Source organism: Juglans microcarpa x Juglans regia, chromosome 8D (assembly GCF_004785595.1).
Source record: "Juglans microcarpa x Juglans regia isolate MS1-56 chromosome 8D, Jm3101_v1.0, whole genome shotgun sequence".
In the NCBI taxonomy this organism is placed as follows: Eukaryota; Viridiplantae; Streptophyta; class Magnoliopsida; order Fagales; family Juglandaceae; genus Juglans; species Juglans microcarpa x Juglans regia.
In genome coordinates, this window is record NC_054608.1 from 10721518 (window position 1) to 10741662 (window position 20145).

A 20145-nucleotide genomic window follows, 5' to 3' on the forward strand; every position below is an offset into this window, starting at 1 on the left:
ATTTTGTCCCCAGAATTTGCAAGGGTCAGGGTCCTTACATAGTGAGCGAGGGATCATATGAACATTTTGTATCCAAAATATACTCACTTTTGATACGAGACAACAATACTTACCCCTCAAATATTTGTGAATACTTAACCCATATCTCTTCCTCAAGCTCTCAAGAAACTTCATAATTAGGATTATAACTAGACAAAATGGAATAACGCTACTAGTTTACTTAGAATTTTTAGAAATTTATAGCATAATAAAAATCTTGTGATTTTTGGATGCCAAGTGGGCCACGACTGGAAGAGTGCCACATTTCACACTAATGTGCCAGGTCACCGGCCAGTAGACCCTTGAATTTGAACGCCCAAGCATACGTGGTTCCATCCTCACCATCCATTTGATCTTAAGCCTACACCTGTCAATAAATTTAGATTTGCTTTTGCTTGAGTATGCACAAAGCTTAAGCTGAGTAACACTCATTTCCCCTTCAAATGTATGGTCTGCACAATCGAGAGCATTCTCCTTTCTTTTCTTCATTTTGTCTCTCCACACACACCCTCCATTTATCTTCTGCTACCTCTTCTCTCATACACACATCAAATTAACTACACAATCCTTTCCTTGATTAGAAATTGTGAGAGAGTGGTAAGTGTTTACCAACTTTGCTTTAACTTTCAAATTTTGCTGACTGTATAACTTTCTTTCCTGTTTTCTGTATTTGATTCATATGTATGTTAGCTAGTCATTGGAAGTATTTTCTAGTAGTAAAATGGTTGTTTGATGATGATTTTGTTGGTTAATGGTTTCAGTTAGCAAACTTTGGAGAGTAGTTTATGAATCATGTGTTTGGTTGTTATAGGAGCTTTGTCATGAGTTTGACTTCCATTTGAGCCTCTAACTTGAGTATTGGTTTGAGCTTTAAAATTGATAAAGATTTGATTTTTTTTGGGTTGCTTGATGCGTTTGCAACCTGATTAAGTAAGAAAAGGGGACACATTTAATTGTTTTATGATTTTTACTTGAGATTCAAAAGGTTAGAGCATAAGTTACGCACTGTATATGTTTTCTGACGAACGCAAGCTAGGATGTGGCATTATACTAGTGAAACTCCTTTATCTAGTCTGGAGTGAGTAATAATGGAGTGGAGTCCCTAGATTGGCAAAAAGCTGTCAATGACTTCGATTTTGGAGCAAAGGTAAGACCATTCTCGTGGATGGGTGTGCTAGGATCCTCTTGGTGAAGGTTGTCATAAATAGTCGTGTATAATTTTATTTAAATACACATTATTTTATTTATGCTTCAAATTAGGTTTATTATGCAAGAGGGTTACAAATATGATTACGTGATATTTTACTTTCTCGCAGATATAGCGTTGAGCCCATTAATTATATGTCGTAGGTGACAAATGTTACATTCAATAATCTTTCCAAGTTTTTCATAAACCTTTTTTTAACTATTTCATGAAGTTGTTTAATTTTTTTATTGGATGTTTTTTCTTGAACACCATTTGGTTTAATGAACTTGCTACTATTTAATCAATAGTTTTTATGTTAATATTTTATTTCTTTACTTGTTGAGATAAAAAAAAAAAAAAAACAAAAAACAAAATAAACATTTCAAGAAGCCATATATAGTTCACGTAAACATATGTCTTGTTTACCCCCTAGCAGGATCGTGCATATCTACGATTAGCCAAGCATAGCATAAATCACTTTATCATCAAAGTGAGTGCATTCAAAACAAAGCCACGTTTACCTAATGGTAGGGTTGTGCATATTTGTGGTTAGCCAAGCATAACGTAAATCACTTTGTCATCAAAGTGGGTGCACTTAAAGCAAATGCGAAAATTTTCATACATGTGGCAAAGTCAAAACAGTGGCCATCATTTTGCACTTGTGGCAAGGTTAGAATAGAAGCCACCATTTTACACCCATGGCTAGGTCAGAATAGAGGCCGCATTATATACCGTTAAAGAAACAACACCATACTGCTTAGAAATATAGTCACCTTGAGTTTAAATGTTCTAGTCAACCACAATCCAGTGAGAAAGAGTTATCTACAACAGCAATTATAACTTATCTAGATAAACTTCTTTCGTTACATGGTTTCTATTTTAGTTGATAAGTCTTATATGTAACAATGTGTTCTTATCCAAGAGTTGTTACTTGTTAGCAAAGCTTATCAAATGTAAACTAAATATATGTTGTAATTCTATTTAAATACGATGAATGCACAAGGATATCATTCCGCCAAATAACAAAATCCAATCATTCTTTCATATACCTGTGGCAGGGCCTGCAACCAAAGCAAAATAGAATCTTTTGCCTCAGGGTTTACAAATACAATGCAAGAACAAAAAAAATGTACTTAATAGGTAACATCGTATGATCAGATAAAAATCTCAGACTTCATATTCACATTTTATGCAATAAAGAAACATAGTACAAAACAATTGCACTTGTCTACCCCAGTCATGATAAAATATCATATTTTATTTCTCAGATACAAAGAAAAGTGCAGAAAATAAGCGTAGTTGGTATTGTAACAAAAATATGCAAGTTTTCTCAAAAATCAACATCGATGTATTTTAGGCAAAATCTAGTATATAAGCATCGTTTAGCTGACTTTTGCGGTATACCACCTGAGCTTTGAACCCGAACAATAGCAATATCACAACCTAATCCAAAAATATCAAAAGCATGTTAATAACTCCAACCAATACAAAACCTACCTAACTAAAAATATTCTATAAACCAAACTATGGCTTAATAAGATACAAAGTCCATGAGCCCAAAAACTACCCATAAACAAATAGTCCATCATAGTGCCTCAAATTTACAATCGCCCAAGTACAAGATCCAAACGCAATGACGTCACCAATAGATTAGCCTAATCTCTTTTAACTTTTGCCACAATGACGTCACCATTTATAACCGTACTCTCGACTCATCAAAACACCAAATCACATTTTTTTACATCTATTCCCTCCTTCATCCACAATAATATTACAAACAAAGGACCCTCCAAACATCAACCAACCAAAAAATCACCCGACTACAAATTCCAACATGAAAAACAAGGACAAGCCAAACTTCCCGGCACCCAACACAAGAGTCTAGCAAATTAAACAGTGGTTACATAGCTAAAGTTCGAGGATACGTTACCAAACTTGAAGCGGTGATCCATTGCGTTCGAAAGCAAGGCGACACTATCTATAGATGTTCAAGATGCTCTGTCACAATGAAAAACTAGGTCAAATCCAAGTCTGAGATTGTGCATCCCCTCATATTCTGCAAGTAGCGCCACTAGGTATCCTAGTGGTCCAACGTTCCCATTACTTGGTACAGTCCGATATATCTTGGGCTTAGTTTTCCCTTTAGCCCAAACCTCTTAACACCATTCATAGGTGATACCTTGAGATAACCCAAATATCGTCTACTAAGGTCAACTCCCTTCTCCAATTATTGGCGTAGCTCCTCTACCTACTCTAAGTTGTGGCCATCCTTGTGCGTATAAGCTTGATCTAATTTTAGGTCGAACCACCTAAGTTTCACCCACCACATCCCAACATATTGGAGCTCCAAACTTCCTCCCATACAGTGCCTCGTAAAGGGCCATTTGAATAGTCGTCTGGTAACTATTATTGTGTACAAACTCGACGAGTGGGAGATGATTTTCTCAAGATCCCTTAAAATCTAATAGACAGGCTCTAAACATATCCTCCAACATCAGGATAGTCCTTTTTTAGTGTCCATCAGTTTAGTGCTCATCATCTTTTGTAAACTCTTCCCAAAGTTGGAGGTAAATCTCGGATCTTGGTATGATACTATGGTCTTAGGGACTTCATGTAATCTAACTTATCTCCTTTATGTATAGTCGGGTGTGTTTACCTGCTGTGTTCATAATGGTAAACGATTTATGATCATCCATATGGCATCCTTTCCACTAGGGTCTTTGGGCAATCAAACCACAAAATCTATGGCGATATCTTTTCATTTCCATTCAAGAATAGGTAACAGTTGTAGATTCCCCACCAACCTTTGGTGCTTTGTCTTTACCCTCTAACACATAGCACACCTCTTGATGAAGTGGGTGGTTTCTTGCTTCATTCCTTCCCAATAGAATCTCTTCTAAGGATCTTGATACATCTTCGTTCCTCAAGGGTGTATCGAGTATGATGAGGAATGAGCTTCGGCTAGCATCTATTCTAAAATTTCCGAATTAGCTAGAACTACCTTCTACCCTCTAAGCTGCAAGGTCTCATCCTTGCTCAAGCTTAAATGCCTAGGCCCTTTGCCTCTATAGACTTTATGTCGAATCCTCAGTAATTCTGAGTCCTTTTCTTGCTGGTCCTTATACTTGTCGAAATCTCTTACCCTAATCTGTTGCAGGGCAGTGAGAATCTCTTCTTGTGGTCGGTCTTTTATCATTAGGTGTTGCATTCCTTTCAAGAGTGTGTCTAGCTCTAAGAGTTCTCTCACGTCTCTCATCTTCAAATTGCGAATTAAGGCATTAGCAACTAAACTGGTTCTTTCTGGGTAATAATTAATTTTGCACTGATAGTCGCTAATAACCTCTAACCACCTTCCTTGTCTCATGTTAGGGTTCTTTTTGGTAAATAGATGCTTTAAGACTCTTATGATCTACCTCGCAATCCTCCATGTATAAATAGTGTTGTCATATCTTTAAAGGAAACACAATTGCTGCCAACTCCATCTTGTGATTTGGGTAGTTCCTCTCGTGGTCCTTCAACTCTCTAAATGCATAAGCTATCACCTTACATTCCTGCATAAGGATGCAACCTATGCCATACTTCGACATGTCACTAAATACCACAAATGGCTTATGAGGCTAGGGTAAGGTTAGAGCAAGGGCCTTAGTTAACCTCCTCTTTAGCTATTCAAAACTCAATTCACACTTGTCAGTCCAGACGAATTTAACATTCTTCCTGGTTAACATTATGAATGGACTCGACAATCTAGAAAATCCTTCCTCAAACCTCCGATAATAGCTAACAAGTCCTAGCAAACTTCTCACCTCTTGCACAGAGATTGGTTGTTGCCATCCTACTATCCCCTCAAGCTTACTTGTATTGATCGTGACTCCTTCCATGGATATCACATGATCGAGAAATTTCACTTCTTCTAGCCAAAACTTGCACTTGTTGAGGTTGGCGAACAGCTGATGGCCCTTGAGCGTTTCCAACACCAATCTTAAGTGGTTTTCATGATCTTCGGCACATATGGAATACACTAAGATGTCATCAATAAAGACCACTACAAATAAGTCACAAAATGGTCGAAACAATATTTTTGATCTCCATAAAAGCCGCTGGGGCGTTAGCTAACCCAACAAGCTAAACTCATAATGGTCACACCTAGTCCAAAAGGTGGTCTTTGTTATGTTTCCTACCTTAATCCTCAATTTGTGATATCCTGACCTAAGGTCAATCTTAGAAAAACACTGTTGCTCTCTGTAGATGAACAAATAACTCATCTATCATTGGCAACGGGTACCTATTCCTTATGGTCACCTTATTCAGTTCTCAGTAGTCGATGCACATCCTAAGGATCCCAGCTCTCTTTTTCACGAACGGTACCGGTGCTCCCCAAGGTGAAATTCTAGGACTGATAAATCCTTTTCACGAGCCATAACCCCTTATGTAAACCCACTGCGGAAGTGACCCTTCTGGTGGAGTGTGGGCTTTTGCGTACTATACTGCTACGCTTTTCAGCATTTTTCATGTTATTCCAGAATGCTCACATATCTGCTCCTATCTTTCTTAGATTGTTGATCACCTTTGGTGAGTAGCTCTTGTCTCATCAAAGCCACCACCGATCTCTTCAGCTCCTCATTCTCACCTTCACGGTTGGCGACTTTTCTAGCTTGCCTACCATAAGGCGAGACGCTCATCTCCACCTCGCGTTGGGATGTATCTCCCAGGAGTTATGCAAGGTGCTTACTCTTCCACATGTTGGACTAGTTGCACTTAGCAACCACCATAACTACTTTCTTCACCAAACCAATGACATGTCCCTCATCTTTCTTTCCACTCCACCCCATTGGTGGTATGTCCCTTTGCACTGGTAGGGCCTCCACACTGCTTGGAAATTCTGAAACAAACCATCAATTTTTTCCCTAAAAGTAACTTGAAACAAAAAAGTTTGGTCCAAAAAAAATTAAATTTGTTGTAGTTAGATGATGGAAAAAGTTTCTAAAGACAAGAGGACAAGTTTCTTTTGTCACATTCATTGAATTTTAAACTTAGTTTCTATACTTTTACAGTTCATGGACATCTGGATAATATTTTCATCAAAATGATGGGAAAAGCCAGATCGTGACTCTGTATCGTGCGTAGGGTTGTATCATAGGGCTTGGGGATAAATAATATATAAGCCAAAACCGTGTGCAAAGATCAGTTTTTTATCCGCACATTGTAATATTGATTGACAGAGTTTTGGATTAGCCTTAATATATATATGGATATCTTTGTTTCATTAATGAATAGCACTTGAAGTTGCCATATTCATTTGGAATTTATAATAAACTATCTCTGTCATACAATCTGTAGCATATCCACTGTGATCAAAGCCCTAATATATAATTACAATATTAAAGATGGATTTTTCTATCTTTGGTTAACGGCAGCCAGTTACATCACAGTTGTGGAAAAAGCAAAGGAACACACCAACATATTGAAAGTCGATTTGACATGGTTTTATTCTAACAATTATCCAAAGATTTGTCTACTATCTATTCTTACTTAAATGCCCTGTTGTAATTGAAGAATGAGATTTTAGGTCAAGACTAAAATTGTATTAAAATTTGATAATCACAAGTGAGAAAGATAATTATAGGACATGAATCCTATAATTTTTATTGTTTCTTGTGTGGTTTCTTTGAACGACTTTAAATGCTCGTTAAAATTTATAGAACCCATTATGTGTCTATATATTTTCTACTTAAGATTCTCAAATATTATTATTGAGGGCTTGATCATCAATTCAGCCAATTTATATATATATATATATATATATATATAATATCAGTTATGAATTATGAGTGAAATCTTTAATTCACTTATCCTAGAAAAAAGGTTGAAAAAATGATAAAAACAACCATAAAATCTTCTATTCCTCACCATACAAAGTACTACAAGTGATAGAGCTAGCACAATACCATTAAGGCTCCATTTGGATAGTGAGATGAGATGAGATAAGATGATTTGTAAATAGTAGTGAGATTATTAGTTAAAATTAGATGAGATGAGATGAGGCTCTATATCCAAACGGGTCTCGAAGTTGCCCACAATTGAGATCAAGGGCGAAAATGTCTTCTCAAGTATGAAAATGAAACTCCACTATCATGACTACTAATAAAAACTTTTTAATATAGCTAGCTTATAGATCATAATAAAAGATAAAGGATCAACATCCACAATATTTCACTAGGACTGTACGTGAAGTGGACTTGGAGATAGACCACTTGCAAGTGACTCACCCCGAAACCTCTTTCCGCAACTAGCCATTAATTAATTAAAGCAATTGTATATTCTCTTTAATACTCACTCAACCTTTAATTACAACCTTTATGGCTTGCATCTTCACCTTGTTTCTCTCTGTCTTCTTTCTACCATGGATATGGAGGAGATCCCACAAATTAAGTAGCTCGTTATTTCTTGTCAAGGAAAACAACACAGAGATAATTATTTCTAATATTTTAACGCACAAACAATCTAAACATTCGAATGATTAGAATTAATACATGGGAACGACAAACTAACATCCAAACATTAAAAGTTGTACGTTCGAACTCTTCTCCTTTAACATCTGAATGCTACATTTAAATGTATTTGAGTTAACTTTTGAATGTGGTTACGTTCGTATGTAAATGTTATTCGTGCGAAACAAAAAACAACAAACATCAATTTTTTTACGTTTGAATGTTAATCACTTGGGCTAACGTTTGAACGTTGGTTTATATGTGCGAACGTTACTTTCTGTGACAGTTTTTAACTATCACAAAATATTATTACGTTCGAACGTTACATTTCATAGAAGACTTCCAACCGTCACAAAAAAAACAGTTTGTGATGTTTGAACAGTAAACCGTCATAGAAAATATTCTATGACGCCTTTTAGGTGACAGTCTCAAACCATGACAAAAACATTTTTGTGATGGTTTACGTATTTTTTGTGACGATTTCGTCTGTCAAAAAACCAAATTTTGTTGTAGTGTCACCTATTAGCTAGGAGGGTCAAAACTTCCCCATATTATAATCCTGGCCCTCAAAGTACTAACATTATTCTCTTTAAAGGCCACAGATCAGATCCAAAATATAATTAAGAAACAAATCATGTGATCATTTCCCAAAGACACAAAGGACTCGAGAAGAACAACGCAAAGTTATTATTCTTTTGGATATGGTGGAGAACGTCCCAACAAGCCAGTTATTTGTTGTCAATGAAAACAACACAAAGCGATAATTATTTCTAATGTTTGTTCCATTATTCCATAAAAATCTAAACTTGCTCTATTAATGTTAAGAATTGAACACTTTATTTCTCAAAAGTCTGAATGACAGTGTAAGGACGTCTAAAAATATATAGATACATACCTAGTCTTTCTATGGTAACTATTAAAAGGGAAATAATTACAATTGAATGATAAATTTCCTAAATAATTACAATTAAAAGTCAAATTTCCTAAGATCAAGAGATGGCTAATTTGGTGGGATTTTATTCTGTCAATACTCCCCCTCAAGTTGGTGCATGGAGATCCGTAATGCCCAACTTGCGTAGAAAGTGTTGGAAAATTTCATGTCCCAAGGCTTTGGTAAAGATGTTAGTGACTTGCTCATGAGAAAAGGTGTGAATAGCTATAAGGAGGTCTGCTCGAATTTTATCATGAACAATGTGACAATCAATTTCAATGTATTTGGTGCACTTGTGGAAGACAGGATTGTGAGCGATATGTAGAGCGGATTGATTGTCACAATAAATACTGATAGGCTCAGAATGAGAGACACCAAGATTTGTGATGAGCTGTTTCAGCCAGGTGAGTTCGCAAGTGATAACTGCCATGGCGTGATATTTAGCTTTAGCGGAGGAACGTGCCACTGTAGTCTATTTTTTGTGCACCAAGAAATAAGGTTCATGCCGAGCGGAATGAAAAACCCTATGGTGGATCTTCGAGTAGTGGGCCAGCTGGCCCAATCTAAGTTTGTGTAAGCGGTAACATGCAAAGTGCTAGATGATGAGAAAAAGATGCCTTGACCTGGACTGCCTTTGAGATAGCGAAGAATGCAGATGGCAGCTTGCATGTGTGGATCTCGAGGAGCATACATGAACTGGCTGAGAATATTCACTGCAAAAATAATATTAGGACGTGTTATAGTCAAGTAGATAAGACGTCCAACTAGTCGTCGATAGGCGTCAAGGTCGGTGAGGAGAGAGTCATCATGGTCTGTGAACTTCAAATTTTGTTTCATGGGAAAGGGAGCGGTCTGAGCACCAAGTTGACCACTATCAGTCAGGATATCAAGTGTGTACTTGCGTTGGTTGAGGAAGATGCATTTTTTAGAGCGAGCAACTTCAAGACCAAGGAAATATTTAAGGGAGCTGAGATCCTTTTCGTCTACGTAAACGAGGACACTAGTGATCCTGGTGTGAGTGATAAGAGTGGATAAAGAGTGGTCAGCCTAAGACTGATTAAAACCTGCATCAAGATGTACATTGGTTAGTTTAAAAAACCAGTTGTGGAAGGCTTATTTGAGGCCGCATAGAGATTTTCGAAGCCGACACACAGGAGTCTCCCCCTTAAGGCAATATCCAAGTGGTGGAGTCATATAGACCTCTTCATCGAGATCACCATACAGAACTGCATTGTTGGCATTAAGTTGTTGAATGACTCAATTTTTGGTGGCAGCGACTGCCAATAAGCAGCGGACAGTGGTCATTTTGGCAATTGAACCGTATGTTTCAAGGTAATCAAGACCTTCAACCTAAGTATAACCTTTAGCAACTAATTGAGCTTTGTACATCTCGATAGAGCCATCAGCTTTGAGTTTAGTTTTGAAAACCCATTTACATCTAATGGGTTTCTTACTAGGAGGAAAGGATTCAAGAGTCCAAGTGGCATTATCCTCTAAGGCTCGGATCTCAGCAGTCATGGCCTCACGCCAATGAGGATGGTGAATGGCTATGGAATAACATGAAGGGTTAACAGATGTGGTGATAGCAGTTAAAAAGGTAAGATGAGAAGGAAAAAAACGAGAATAGGAAAGAAAAGCAGATAAAGGATGAGCAGTACCTGAAGCTGGTGCAACTGATGAGGATTCAGTGGACTCTGTATGTATGGTCGGACAGACGTAATCCTGAAGATATACGGGTCAAGTGGTGGTACGTCTAGGACGAATGGAGAGAGGAGATGGTAGAGGTGGTGGTGGGTCGGGAATAGGAGTGGAAGAGGGAGGAGAAGTTATGAGTTCGGGGATGGGGAGAGGAATAATGGGTAAGGATGTATCTGGAGAAGAAGAAGCAGTTTGGAATGGGAATATTTGTTCATGATAAGTAACATCATGAGAATAAAAAATAGCTTAGGTTTCTAGGTTATAAAGCTTGTAAGCTTTAAGTTGACCGGGGTACCCAAGAAAGACGTATTTTGAGGCACGGGGTGAGAATTTGTCGAGGGAAGCATGGAGAGTTTGAGTGTAACAAAGACATCCAAATACACGTAAATGAGCGTAATTTGGTGGGATATTGAAGAGAAGTTCAAAAGGGGATTTATTTTGGAGAAGACGACTCGGGGTGCGGTTAATAAGATAAGCAGTGGTGAGAACAAATTCACTCCAAAATTTTAAGGGTAAGTGTGCTTGAAATCGAAGACTACGAGCGATATTCAGAAGGTGCCAATGTTTGCGCTCCGCAACACCATTTTGTTGCAAAGTCTTAATGCAAGTATATTCATGAATGATCTCGTGGTCATTAAGATAATTTTGAAATTTGTGGGAAAGAAATTATTGTCCATTATCAGTTCTTATAATTTTAATCATGGTGTTGAATTGATTCTGGATAAGTGCAAAAAAATGTCTGAGATGAGTATATGCTTCAGATTTATGTCGCATGAGATAGATCCAAGTTGAGCGAAAAAAATCATCAACAATGGTAAGAAAATAATGAGCACCACAAATTGAAAAAGTATGGTAACCACCCCATATATCACAAGAAATACGATTGAAAGCAAAAGTACTTTTATGAGCATCTGAAGGAGAGGAAAGTCGAGTATGCCTTGAATGAGCACAAATATCGCAATTAGAAATAATACAAGGATTATTATTGAAAAAATTGAGAATATTTAAACAAGAGGGATGATCTACGCGATGGTGCCATAGGATCTTATTAGCAAGAGTCTGAGTAGAAAGAGCTGTGATAGGTTGAGGCCGATACATGTAAAGTCCATTGCAAAGCTCACCCACTCCAATCAGCTTCGTCGATTGAGGGTCCTGAAAAAAACAATGAGTAGAGGAAAAAAAGACAAGACAAGTATTATTAAAGGTGAGTTGAGGTACAGAAAGTAAATTAAAATGGAATAAAGGGACAAAATAGACATTAGATAAAGTAAGGGATTCGGCCAAATGAATTGTGCAGATCCCTTCAATGGGAAGTAAAACACTTGTGGGTAAGCAGACATTCGACGCATGAGAAGGATATGAAAGTGTAGAAAAAAGGGTCCGATCATGGCACATGTGGTGGCTAGCTCCACTATCGATGATCCATGTTCGGCCTTAAGGAGGGGAGGAGAGAGATTGTAAGAAACATTACCCACGAAATTTTCGGAAGGGTTTGGTGGGCTAAGAAAATCTAAGAGTTTTTGGTAGAGATTGGGAGTGAGACCAGGTACCTACAAGCTCGCGGTGGAGGAAGAGGCCTGGTGGGCTATCAGCAGCAAACTCGGAGGTGGTTTGCCAAGAAGGGAAGAAGGAGACTTCGTGCAGAGTTCACGGCCTGGAAGGTACCCGATACGGCACCAGCACCTGTCACGAGTGTGTCCGTTCTGGCCACATTCCGAGCATTTGAACAGAGGCTTTTGGGAGCCACTAGAGTGGGTGGCGAAGCTTTGAAGCTCTCATAGGGAATTTTGAATTTGAAGAAGCCTCTGTTGTTCCCCCTAAAACAAAATAGAAAAAATTTTGGTGATGGGGGAAGGGGGTCCAGTGCCAAAATCTGGGTTCTCAATTGAGAGAATGAATCATTAAGGCCGAGTAAAAACTGGTAAAATCATTCATCCTCTGCTTGTTGTTGAAATTCTTTTAGATCACTACATTTTTGGAGGTGACTAAGTTCATCCCAAAGTTGTTTAATCTGGTTGTAGTATTCATGGATGGAGGTGGTATTTTGGTGTAGGGAGGATAGCTCTCGTTTAAGGTGATAGACCCGTGCGTTGTTCCCATGACAGAAACAGGATTGAAGGTCGAGCCACACCTCACGAGGATCAGTATGGAATTTGAGAGAGTTTGCGATGGAGGGACTGATGGAGTTAAGAAGCCAGGTAAGGACCATGTCCTTCGTTTGATTCCATTGAGTATAATTTGGTGAATCTGTGGCGGGTGGGGAAATAGTACCATCAACAAAACTGAGTTTGTTTTTGGCGTTGAGTGCACGGGTCATGGCTTTTTTCCATTTGGGATAGTTATCTTTGGTGAGTACTCCAGAGACTAGAATGAGGCTAGGGGAATCAGATGGGTGGAGGAGATAAAGGGACGGAGGAGGGTTCGAGGGAGTGGCCATGGAAGGCGTCGAGGTTGGAGGATTAGGAACATTGTTTGGCTGATACCATGTTAAGAATTGAACACTTTATTTCTCAAAAGTCTGAATGATAGTGTAAGGACGTCTAAAAATATATAGATACATACTTAGTCTTTCTATGGTAACTATTAAAAATGAAATAATTACAATTGAATGATAAATTTCTTAAATAATTACAATTAAAAGTCAAATTTCCTAAGATCAAGAGATGGCTAATTTGGTGGGATTTTATTCTTTCAATAATTAATGTAGAACCCCTAAATTATTTCAATAGTAATTTTTTAATTAATTTTTACAATATGAAAAATATATTCGATGAAGTGGTAAATATGAAGTCCGCAGAATAATTAATGATCCTGATGTGACAAATTCTAAACCTTTAATTTGAAGATATATAATTAAATAGAGAAAAATAATGTCGAAAGTCCTTTAGGCAGAATGCATGATTCTTCAGTACTCCAATTATTGGTAAACTAGTGGGATATTTATATGAACCAAGAAGTCCATATATGCCAGAGCACGAGTACCACCCAGCTAGGCCTGCGTCTCGTTATAACTCTTAATTTATACGATTTATTTCTCTTGTCGACTATATATACAGCCAAATACGATGCTCCTCGTTAATCGTGCGTTATAAATTATCTGTTTTGTCTGTGTTCAAGTGACATCGTAGAGAATTGGCTACCAAGCAAACATTATCTGGAACCTTATCGGAATTTTGTTTTTTGGAAACGGTGTTTGTCGACTTTGGCCAACTCAAATGACTCAAAATGAAGTATGCCCTTCTCTCTATAAAGCCCCATCGACAACCAAAACAACTATGCACTCTTTGGATTCTTGTCTTTCACTGCTTGTATGGCCATCATACTTGCCCTATTTCTCTTTTTGTTATTTCTATTGTGGATATGGAGGAGAACCCAAAAAGCTGCCCCCCAAAAAATACTCCCACCAAAAGCAGGTGGTGCATGGCCTATAATCGGCCACCTCCACCTATTAGGAGGGACGCAACCAGCCCATATAACCCTAGGTGACATGGCCGACAAGAACGGACCAATCTTCAGTATCAAGTTGGGCATGCATAGAGCTATAGTGGTAAGCAGTTCAAAGATAGCTAAAGAGTGTTTCACTACCAACGATAAAATCTTTGCCAACTGTCCAAAATCTTTGGCGACAGAACTCATGGGTTACAACTATGCCATGTTCGTTTTCAGCCCATATGGTTCCTATTGGCATCATGTTCGAAGAATAGCCACTCTTGAGGTCCTCTCAAATCAACGTATCGAGATGTTGAAACACATCCGAGAGTCAGAGGTAAACACGGCCATAAAAGAGATATACGAGTTGTCGACCAAGAACAATAACGCATTAGTGGAGATGAGAAGATGGTTCGGCTATGTAACCCTAAACGTTGTGTTTATGATGGTTATAAAGAAGCGATTTGCTTGGGCTGCTACCAAGGATGAGAATGAAGGAAATGATCAATGTCAAAACACGATGAGAGATTTCTTTGTGCTGAGTGGGATATTTGTAGCAGCAGATGTGCTTCCATATCTTAGATGGTTGGACTTGGGTGGGTACGAGAAGGCAATGAAGAAAATAGCAAAAAAATTAGACCATGAGCTTGAAGGATGGCTAGAAGAACACAAGCAAAGAAGAATTTCCGAGGGGGTAAAGGAGGGACATCAAGACTTTATGGATGTGATGTTGTCTATTGTCATTGACAGTGAGGAGATTTCTAGTTATGATGCTGATACAATCACCAAGGCTACTTGTCTGGTTTGCTTTTGATAACCCTATTTAAGCTGATGTAGGGTACTAAGATTGATTTGTTTTATATTTATTGAAGTATACTGATCACGAGTATCCATCTTTTTACTTCTTTAAATTATCCACTGGAGTTTAACATACAATCAGGGAATTTTTTCACATTTTCCAAAAGAATCCAGCTCACTTGTTATGGTAACTACAAAGGGTAACCTCCCCAATTTTTCAGTGAATTTGTTGGTTCTTGTTTGCAAAAATAAAATAGAAGATTTACAGGCCTGCTTGGGCAAGTGTTTTGGAAACATCCGTCATGTTCCTAAAGTCTGCCTAAATATATGCTAGCAGTCCCCCAAAACGAAATGTTTTGTACAATTCTAGGATTTAAAACTCTCGCGCACTCCATTTCAAACCAAAATGGGTAAATCTAGCTCATGAAAAAACTCACTTTCTAATAGTGGCCCCACTGCTTTTTAAAATGAATGTACGGAAATTTCATTCCTAAGGGTATATCTAATATTACTAATACTCGTCCACAAAAAATAAATCATTTCGATATTAAAAAAAAATATGTTTCTCTTCTAAACACAAAATAAGCCCAGGCTTGAAGAGAGCACTCATCAAAAACTTGAAAAAAAAAATACAAAACAAAACAAAATAAACCAAACCACAGAAGCGAGAGGAAATTGCAAGTATTTATTATAGGCATTGCACTTTTTTTTTAATCTTTTGAGGGGAATAGTTTCATTGAGTTCTATTTTAGTTTAATATGGTAAAATTATAATTAGCATATACATACATGCTGGGACTTTTGCAGGGCCTCATCTTAGGTGGTACTGGTACAACGACGACGACAATGACATGGGCGCTCTCTCTACTTCTTAATAACCGAGAGGCTCTTAAGAAAGCCCAACAAGAATTAGACCTCCAGATTGGTAGAGACAGGTTAGTGATGGAATCAGACGTGAAAAACCTAGTCTATCTCCAAGCTGTCATCAAAGAAACAATGCGTTTATATCCCGCTGCACCACTTTCTCTGCCGCACGAGTCTCTTGAGGATTGTAGTTTGGCAGGTTACCACATCCCAACGGGCACCCGTCTTCTTGTTAATCTATCAAAGATTCATAGAGATCCACAAGTGTGGACAGATCCAACAGAATTTCGCCCAGAAAGATTCCTTACAAGCCACAAAGATGTTGACTTGAAGGGCCAGCATTTTGTGCTCATACCATTTGGTAGCGGGAGGAGAGTTTGTCCAGGAATCTCATTCGCACTTCAAGTTATGCAACTCACACTTGCTAACTTCTTGCATGCCTTTGAGATTACGACAGTAACAACAGATGAACCAGTAGACATGATTGAGAAAGTCGGACTTACATCCCTGAAAGCCACCCCACTAGAAGTCTATCTCACTCCACGCCTTCCTTCCTCAGCATATGCATGATCATTTGAGTATATGTTAAATGGGAACAATGCTGTCAAGGAGTTTCGTAATGATCTTCATGCACAAGGATATATATTTAGAAATGCTTTGGCGTGCTCGCGTGTTCTTGTTTTTATTTTTATTTTGGCGTGTTCGCTTGTAAAAGTACGTACCTATCTTATGCATATTAGGGGATCTTGTACCACAATTTCATAATTAAAGTATAGCAATTTCTTTTTTGGAAAATTTATTGTACATGTCCTTCGAATTTGATATTTTTCCAAACTGATCCTAAAGTTGAAAAAGGTTCCATAAAGATCTTTCGGGTTAAGGTCTCTATTAAAATTATCCCTCCATGCTATAGGAAATCAGAAAAAAAAAAAAAAAAAAAAAAAAAAAAAAAAAAAAAAGATGGGAAAGGATACTAGCTCTTTGCACTAAACTATGTGTAACCATATAGGAAACCAGAGTAGCTAGGTATGCAAATTGGAATTATTTTCCTAAGTTAAAGACCCTTTCTAGTGACATCATCATTATATCAGTTACGTTGGGGGACGTAGAAACCAGATTTGTCTTTACCCACGCACGTCTATAAGCTGACAAATGATCCCAGCCGAAAGATCCTACAATACATACATTGAACACTTGATAAAAGCTGAAACTAAACTCCTGAAATTTATTCTACGTCCCTGGGAACTGCATATGGGCTTTTATGCGACAAGCTGGGCTTTTAACATTTCAGCTGACATTTTGTTTTCGGTACTGCAAATGGGCTTCAATGCGTCAAGCTGGGCTTCACCTCTAGCCCTATACAATATACACATTTTAGCAAACAACTATAAATTGGGAATAAATTTTGACTTGATAACTTGCTTAACTGAATTAATGTTTTCTATAATTTTTAATTAAATTCTAATATTTAGAGCGAGAGATAAAATATAAAAACATAAATAGGGGCTATGTTTACCTCCTTCCTGGATCATACATATCTACGACTAGCCAAGCATAACAAAAATCACTTTGTCATCAAAATGAGTGCATTCAAAACAAGGCCAGGTTTACCCCCACAACAAGGTTGTACATATTTGCAGTTAGCCAAGCAGAACATAAATCACTTTGTTACTAATGTGGGAGCACTCAAAACAGATACAACAATTTCACACCTGTGCGAAGGTCAAAATAGTGACGGTCGAAGTGGCTTACCTGTATCGACGATAGGGGCAAGATCGGAGGGTGGTCGCACGAAGCATCCCATGGAGAGAAGGACTTTGCAGAAGGAGAGAGAAAATGTGTGTTGGGGGGGCTAGGGAAGGAGAATTGGCAAAACAAAACCCCTGGGTCAACAGGGTGCACTGCACCACTTTTCTTTTTCTCCTACGAGTGGGCTGGGTTTGACATCCCTCCCCCTTATAAAAATTTTGTCCTCAGAATTTGCAAATATCAAGGTCCTTACATAGTGAGCAAGGGATCATATGAACATTTTGTATCCAGAACGTACTCACTTTTGACATGAGACAACAACACTTACCCCTCAAATAATTGTGGATACTTGACCCATATCTCTTCCTCAAGCTCCCAAGAAACTTCATAATTAGGATTATAACTAGACAAAATGGAATAACACTACTAGTTTACTTAGAATTTTTAGAAATTTATAGCATAATAAAAATCTTATGATTTTTGGATGCCAAGTGGGCCATGACTGGAAGAGTGCCACGACTGGAAGAGTGCCACATTTCACACTAATGTGCCAGGTCACCGGCCAGTAGACCCTTGAATTTGAACGCCCAAGCATACGTGGTTCCATCCTCACCATCCATTTGATCTTAAGCCTACACCTGTCAATAAATTTAGATTTGGTTCTGCTTGAGCATGCACAAAGCTTAAGCTGAGTAACACTCATTTCCCCTTCAAATGTATGGTCTGCACAATCGAGAGAATTCTCCTTTCTTTTCTTCATTTTATCTCTCCACACACACCCTCCATTTATCTTCTGCTACCTCTTCTCTCATACACACATCAAATTAACTACACAATCCTTTCCTTGATTAGAAATTGTGAGAGAGTGGTAAGTGTTTACCAACTTTACTTTAACTTTCAAATTTTGGTGATTGTATAACTTTCTTTCATGTTTTCTGTATTTGAATCATATGTATGTTAGCTAGTCATTGGAAGTATTTTCTGGTAGTAAAATGGTTGCATGATGATGATCTTGTTGGTTAATGGTTTCAGTTAGCAAACTTTGGAGAGTAATTTATGAATCATGTGTTTGGTTGTTATAGGAGCTTTGTCATGAGTTTGACTTCCATTTGAGCCTCTAACTTGAGTATGATGTGTAAATATGTGACTTTTTGTACAAGTCAAACGAAGTTAATAAACAACTGGTGTTGAGCTTTTGTTTCGGTTAGCCCCTATATTATTAGTATGATTGGTTTGAGCTTTAAAATTGATAAAGATTTGATTTTTATTGGGTTGCTTGATGTGTTTGCAACCAGATTAAGTAACAAAAGGGGACACATTTAATTGTTTTATGATTTTTACTTGAGATTCCAAAGGTTAGAGCATAGGATGCAACATAATGTTTTATACATGTTTCGGTTTGACTATTTGTTTGTTGTATGAAAAAAGTTATTTTGAGGCTAGAAATGGACTTGCCATGGAATTTATTTCTATTTTGTGAATTTTGGAAAATGTTGGAGTTGAAATGTGGTTATTGAAAATTAATAGATTTAAAATTCAATTTTCTAGAGTTGTGGGGTTGAATCGCAACTCTATGATTTTTGGAAGTCCAGAAGTTTGCATATGAATTTTTATGATTAATTAGGTAGCCTCTAACCTTAGTGTGCATTTATTTAAGCATTTGGCAGTTTTTGTCTTAAGCAAATGATAAGTTTGTAAGTTAGCTTATAACTTTCTTATGGTTTGTGATAGTATGTTTATTGATAAACGTTGCATCAAAATTAACGTTTATGTTCTAAAGTTCCATTTATATCCAAAATATTCATGTCATGATATAATCTCATCTCTCATGAAGCGTATTTACATCTCATGTAGCATAAGTTATGCATTAAATATGTTTTCTTACGAACGCAAGCTAGGATGTGGCATTATACTAGTGAAACTCCTTTATTTAGTCTGGAGTGAGTAATAATGGAGTGGAGTCCCTAGATTGGCGAAGGTACTAACGTTTTTGGAGCGAAGGTAAGACCATTCTCGCTGATGGGTGTGCTAGGATCCTCCAGGTGAAGGTTGTCATAAATAGCCATGTATAATTTTATTTAAATACACATTATTTTATTTATGCTTCAAATTAGGTTTATTATGCAAGAGGGTTACAAATATGATTATGTGATATTTTACCTTCTCGCAGATATAGGGTCGAGCCCATTAATTATATGTCGTAGGTGACAAATGTTACATTCAATAATCTTTCCAGGTTTTTCATAAACCTTTTTTTAGCTGTTTCATGAAGTTGTTTGATTTTTTTATTGGATGTTTTTTCTTGAACACCATTTGGTTTAATGATGTAACGCCCCGTTCCTAGATATCCGGAGAGTTAACTCTTAATACCTAAAATCAACCTAAATAACACAACTATAAAATCCAAAAAATCCCATAAAAAGTTAATCCATTTAATGAATCCAAATATCTAAGTTCCTCCATGGGAACAATAAAGAAAATCTCAATAACATAAATTAAAAACTCTTCAAAACTCGAAATTATCCTTAACTTATCAAATCAAAATACCCGAAAAATAAAATCAATTTACTAACTACGACTCTCAAATAAGCACTTGTACCCTCAGGCACTTATTCCACTTCGATCATCACACATTGCTAAAACTTCCTACTCTTGTTCTCCAACTGAACCATCAAAATTATCTGAAAAATATATAGAGATACGGGGTGAGTTATCAACAATTCAGTAAGCAGATGACATATACTAGTGTATAAACACGAGCATTTACAGAAATCAGAATGCAGAACAAAACATTTTCATTTTCAGAGTGCAGAAGCAAAACATATTATCAAAATATTAGAACGAAGATTTAGAAATAATTTCATTCAAAAATATCATTTTGCATAGCATAAATGATCATCATCATCATTAGAACATCATATCAGAATAGAAACCATGTATAACCCCCGTGGTAGGGTTATGCAA

At 37.3% G+C, this 20145-nt stretch overlaps 1 protein-coding gene and 2 long non-coding RNA genes across 3 annotated transcripts; 2 read left to right on the forward strand and 1 right to left on the reverse strand.

Annotated features, from left to right (window-relative positions):
- The first annotated feature begins 899 nt into the window (after positions 1-899).
- Positions 900-18975, forward strand: LOC121242776. The gene is made up of 2 exons (XR_005935964.1): positions 900-1036; positions 18549-18975. It is a non-coding gene; the product is annotated as an uncharacterized LOC121242776 (long non-coding RNA).
- Positions 6889-19499, reverse strand: LOC121242779. Its single transcript, XR_005935967.1, has 3 exons — positions 19164-19499; positions 8605-8608; positions 6889-6898 (listed from the first exon to the last, which is right to left on the reverse strand). It is a non-coding gene; the product is annotated as an uncharacterized LOC121242779 (long non-coding RNA).
- LOC121242770 (cytochrome P450 CYP82D47-like) lies at positions 13622-16227 on the forward strand. The gene is made up of 2 exons (XM_041140722.1): positions 13622-14573; positions 15376-16227. Exons 1-2 carry the CDS (start codon positions 13653-13655, stop codon positions 16000-16002), a joined length of 1548 nt encoding a protein of 515 aa, XP_040996656.1. The 5' UTR covers positions 13622-13652; the 3' UTR covers positions 16003-16227.
- Positions 19500-20145: the final 646 nt, after the last annotated feature.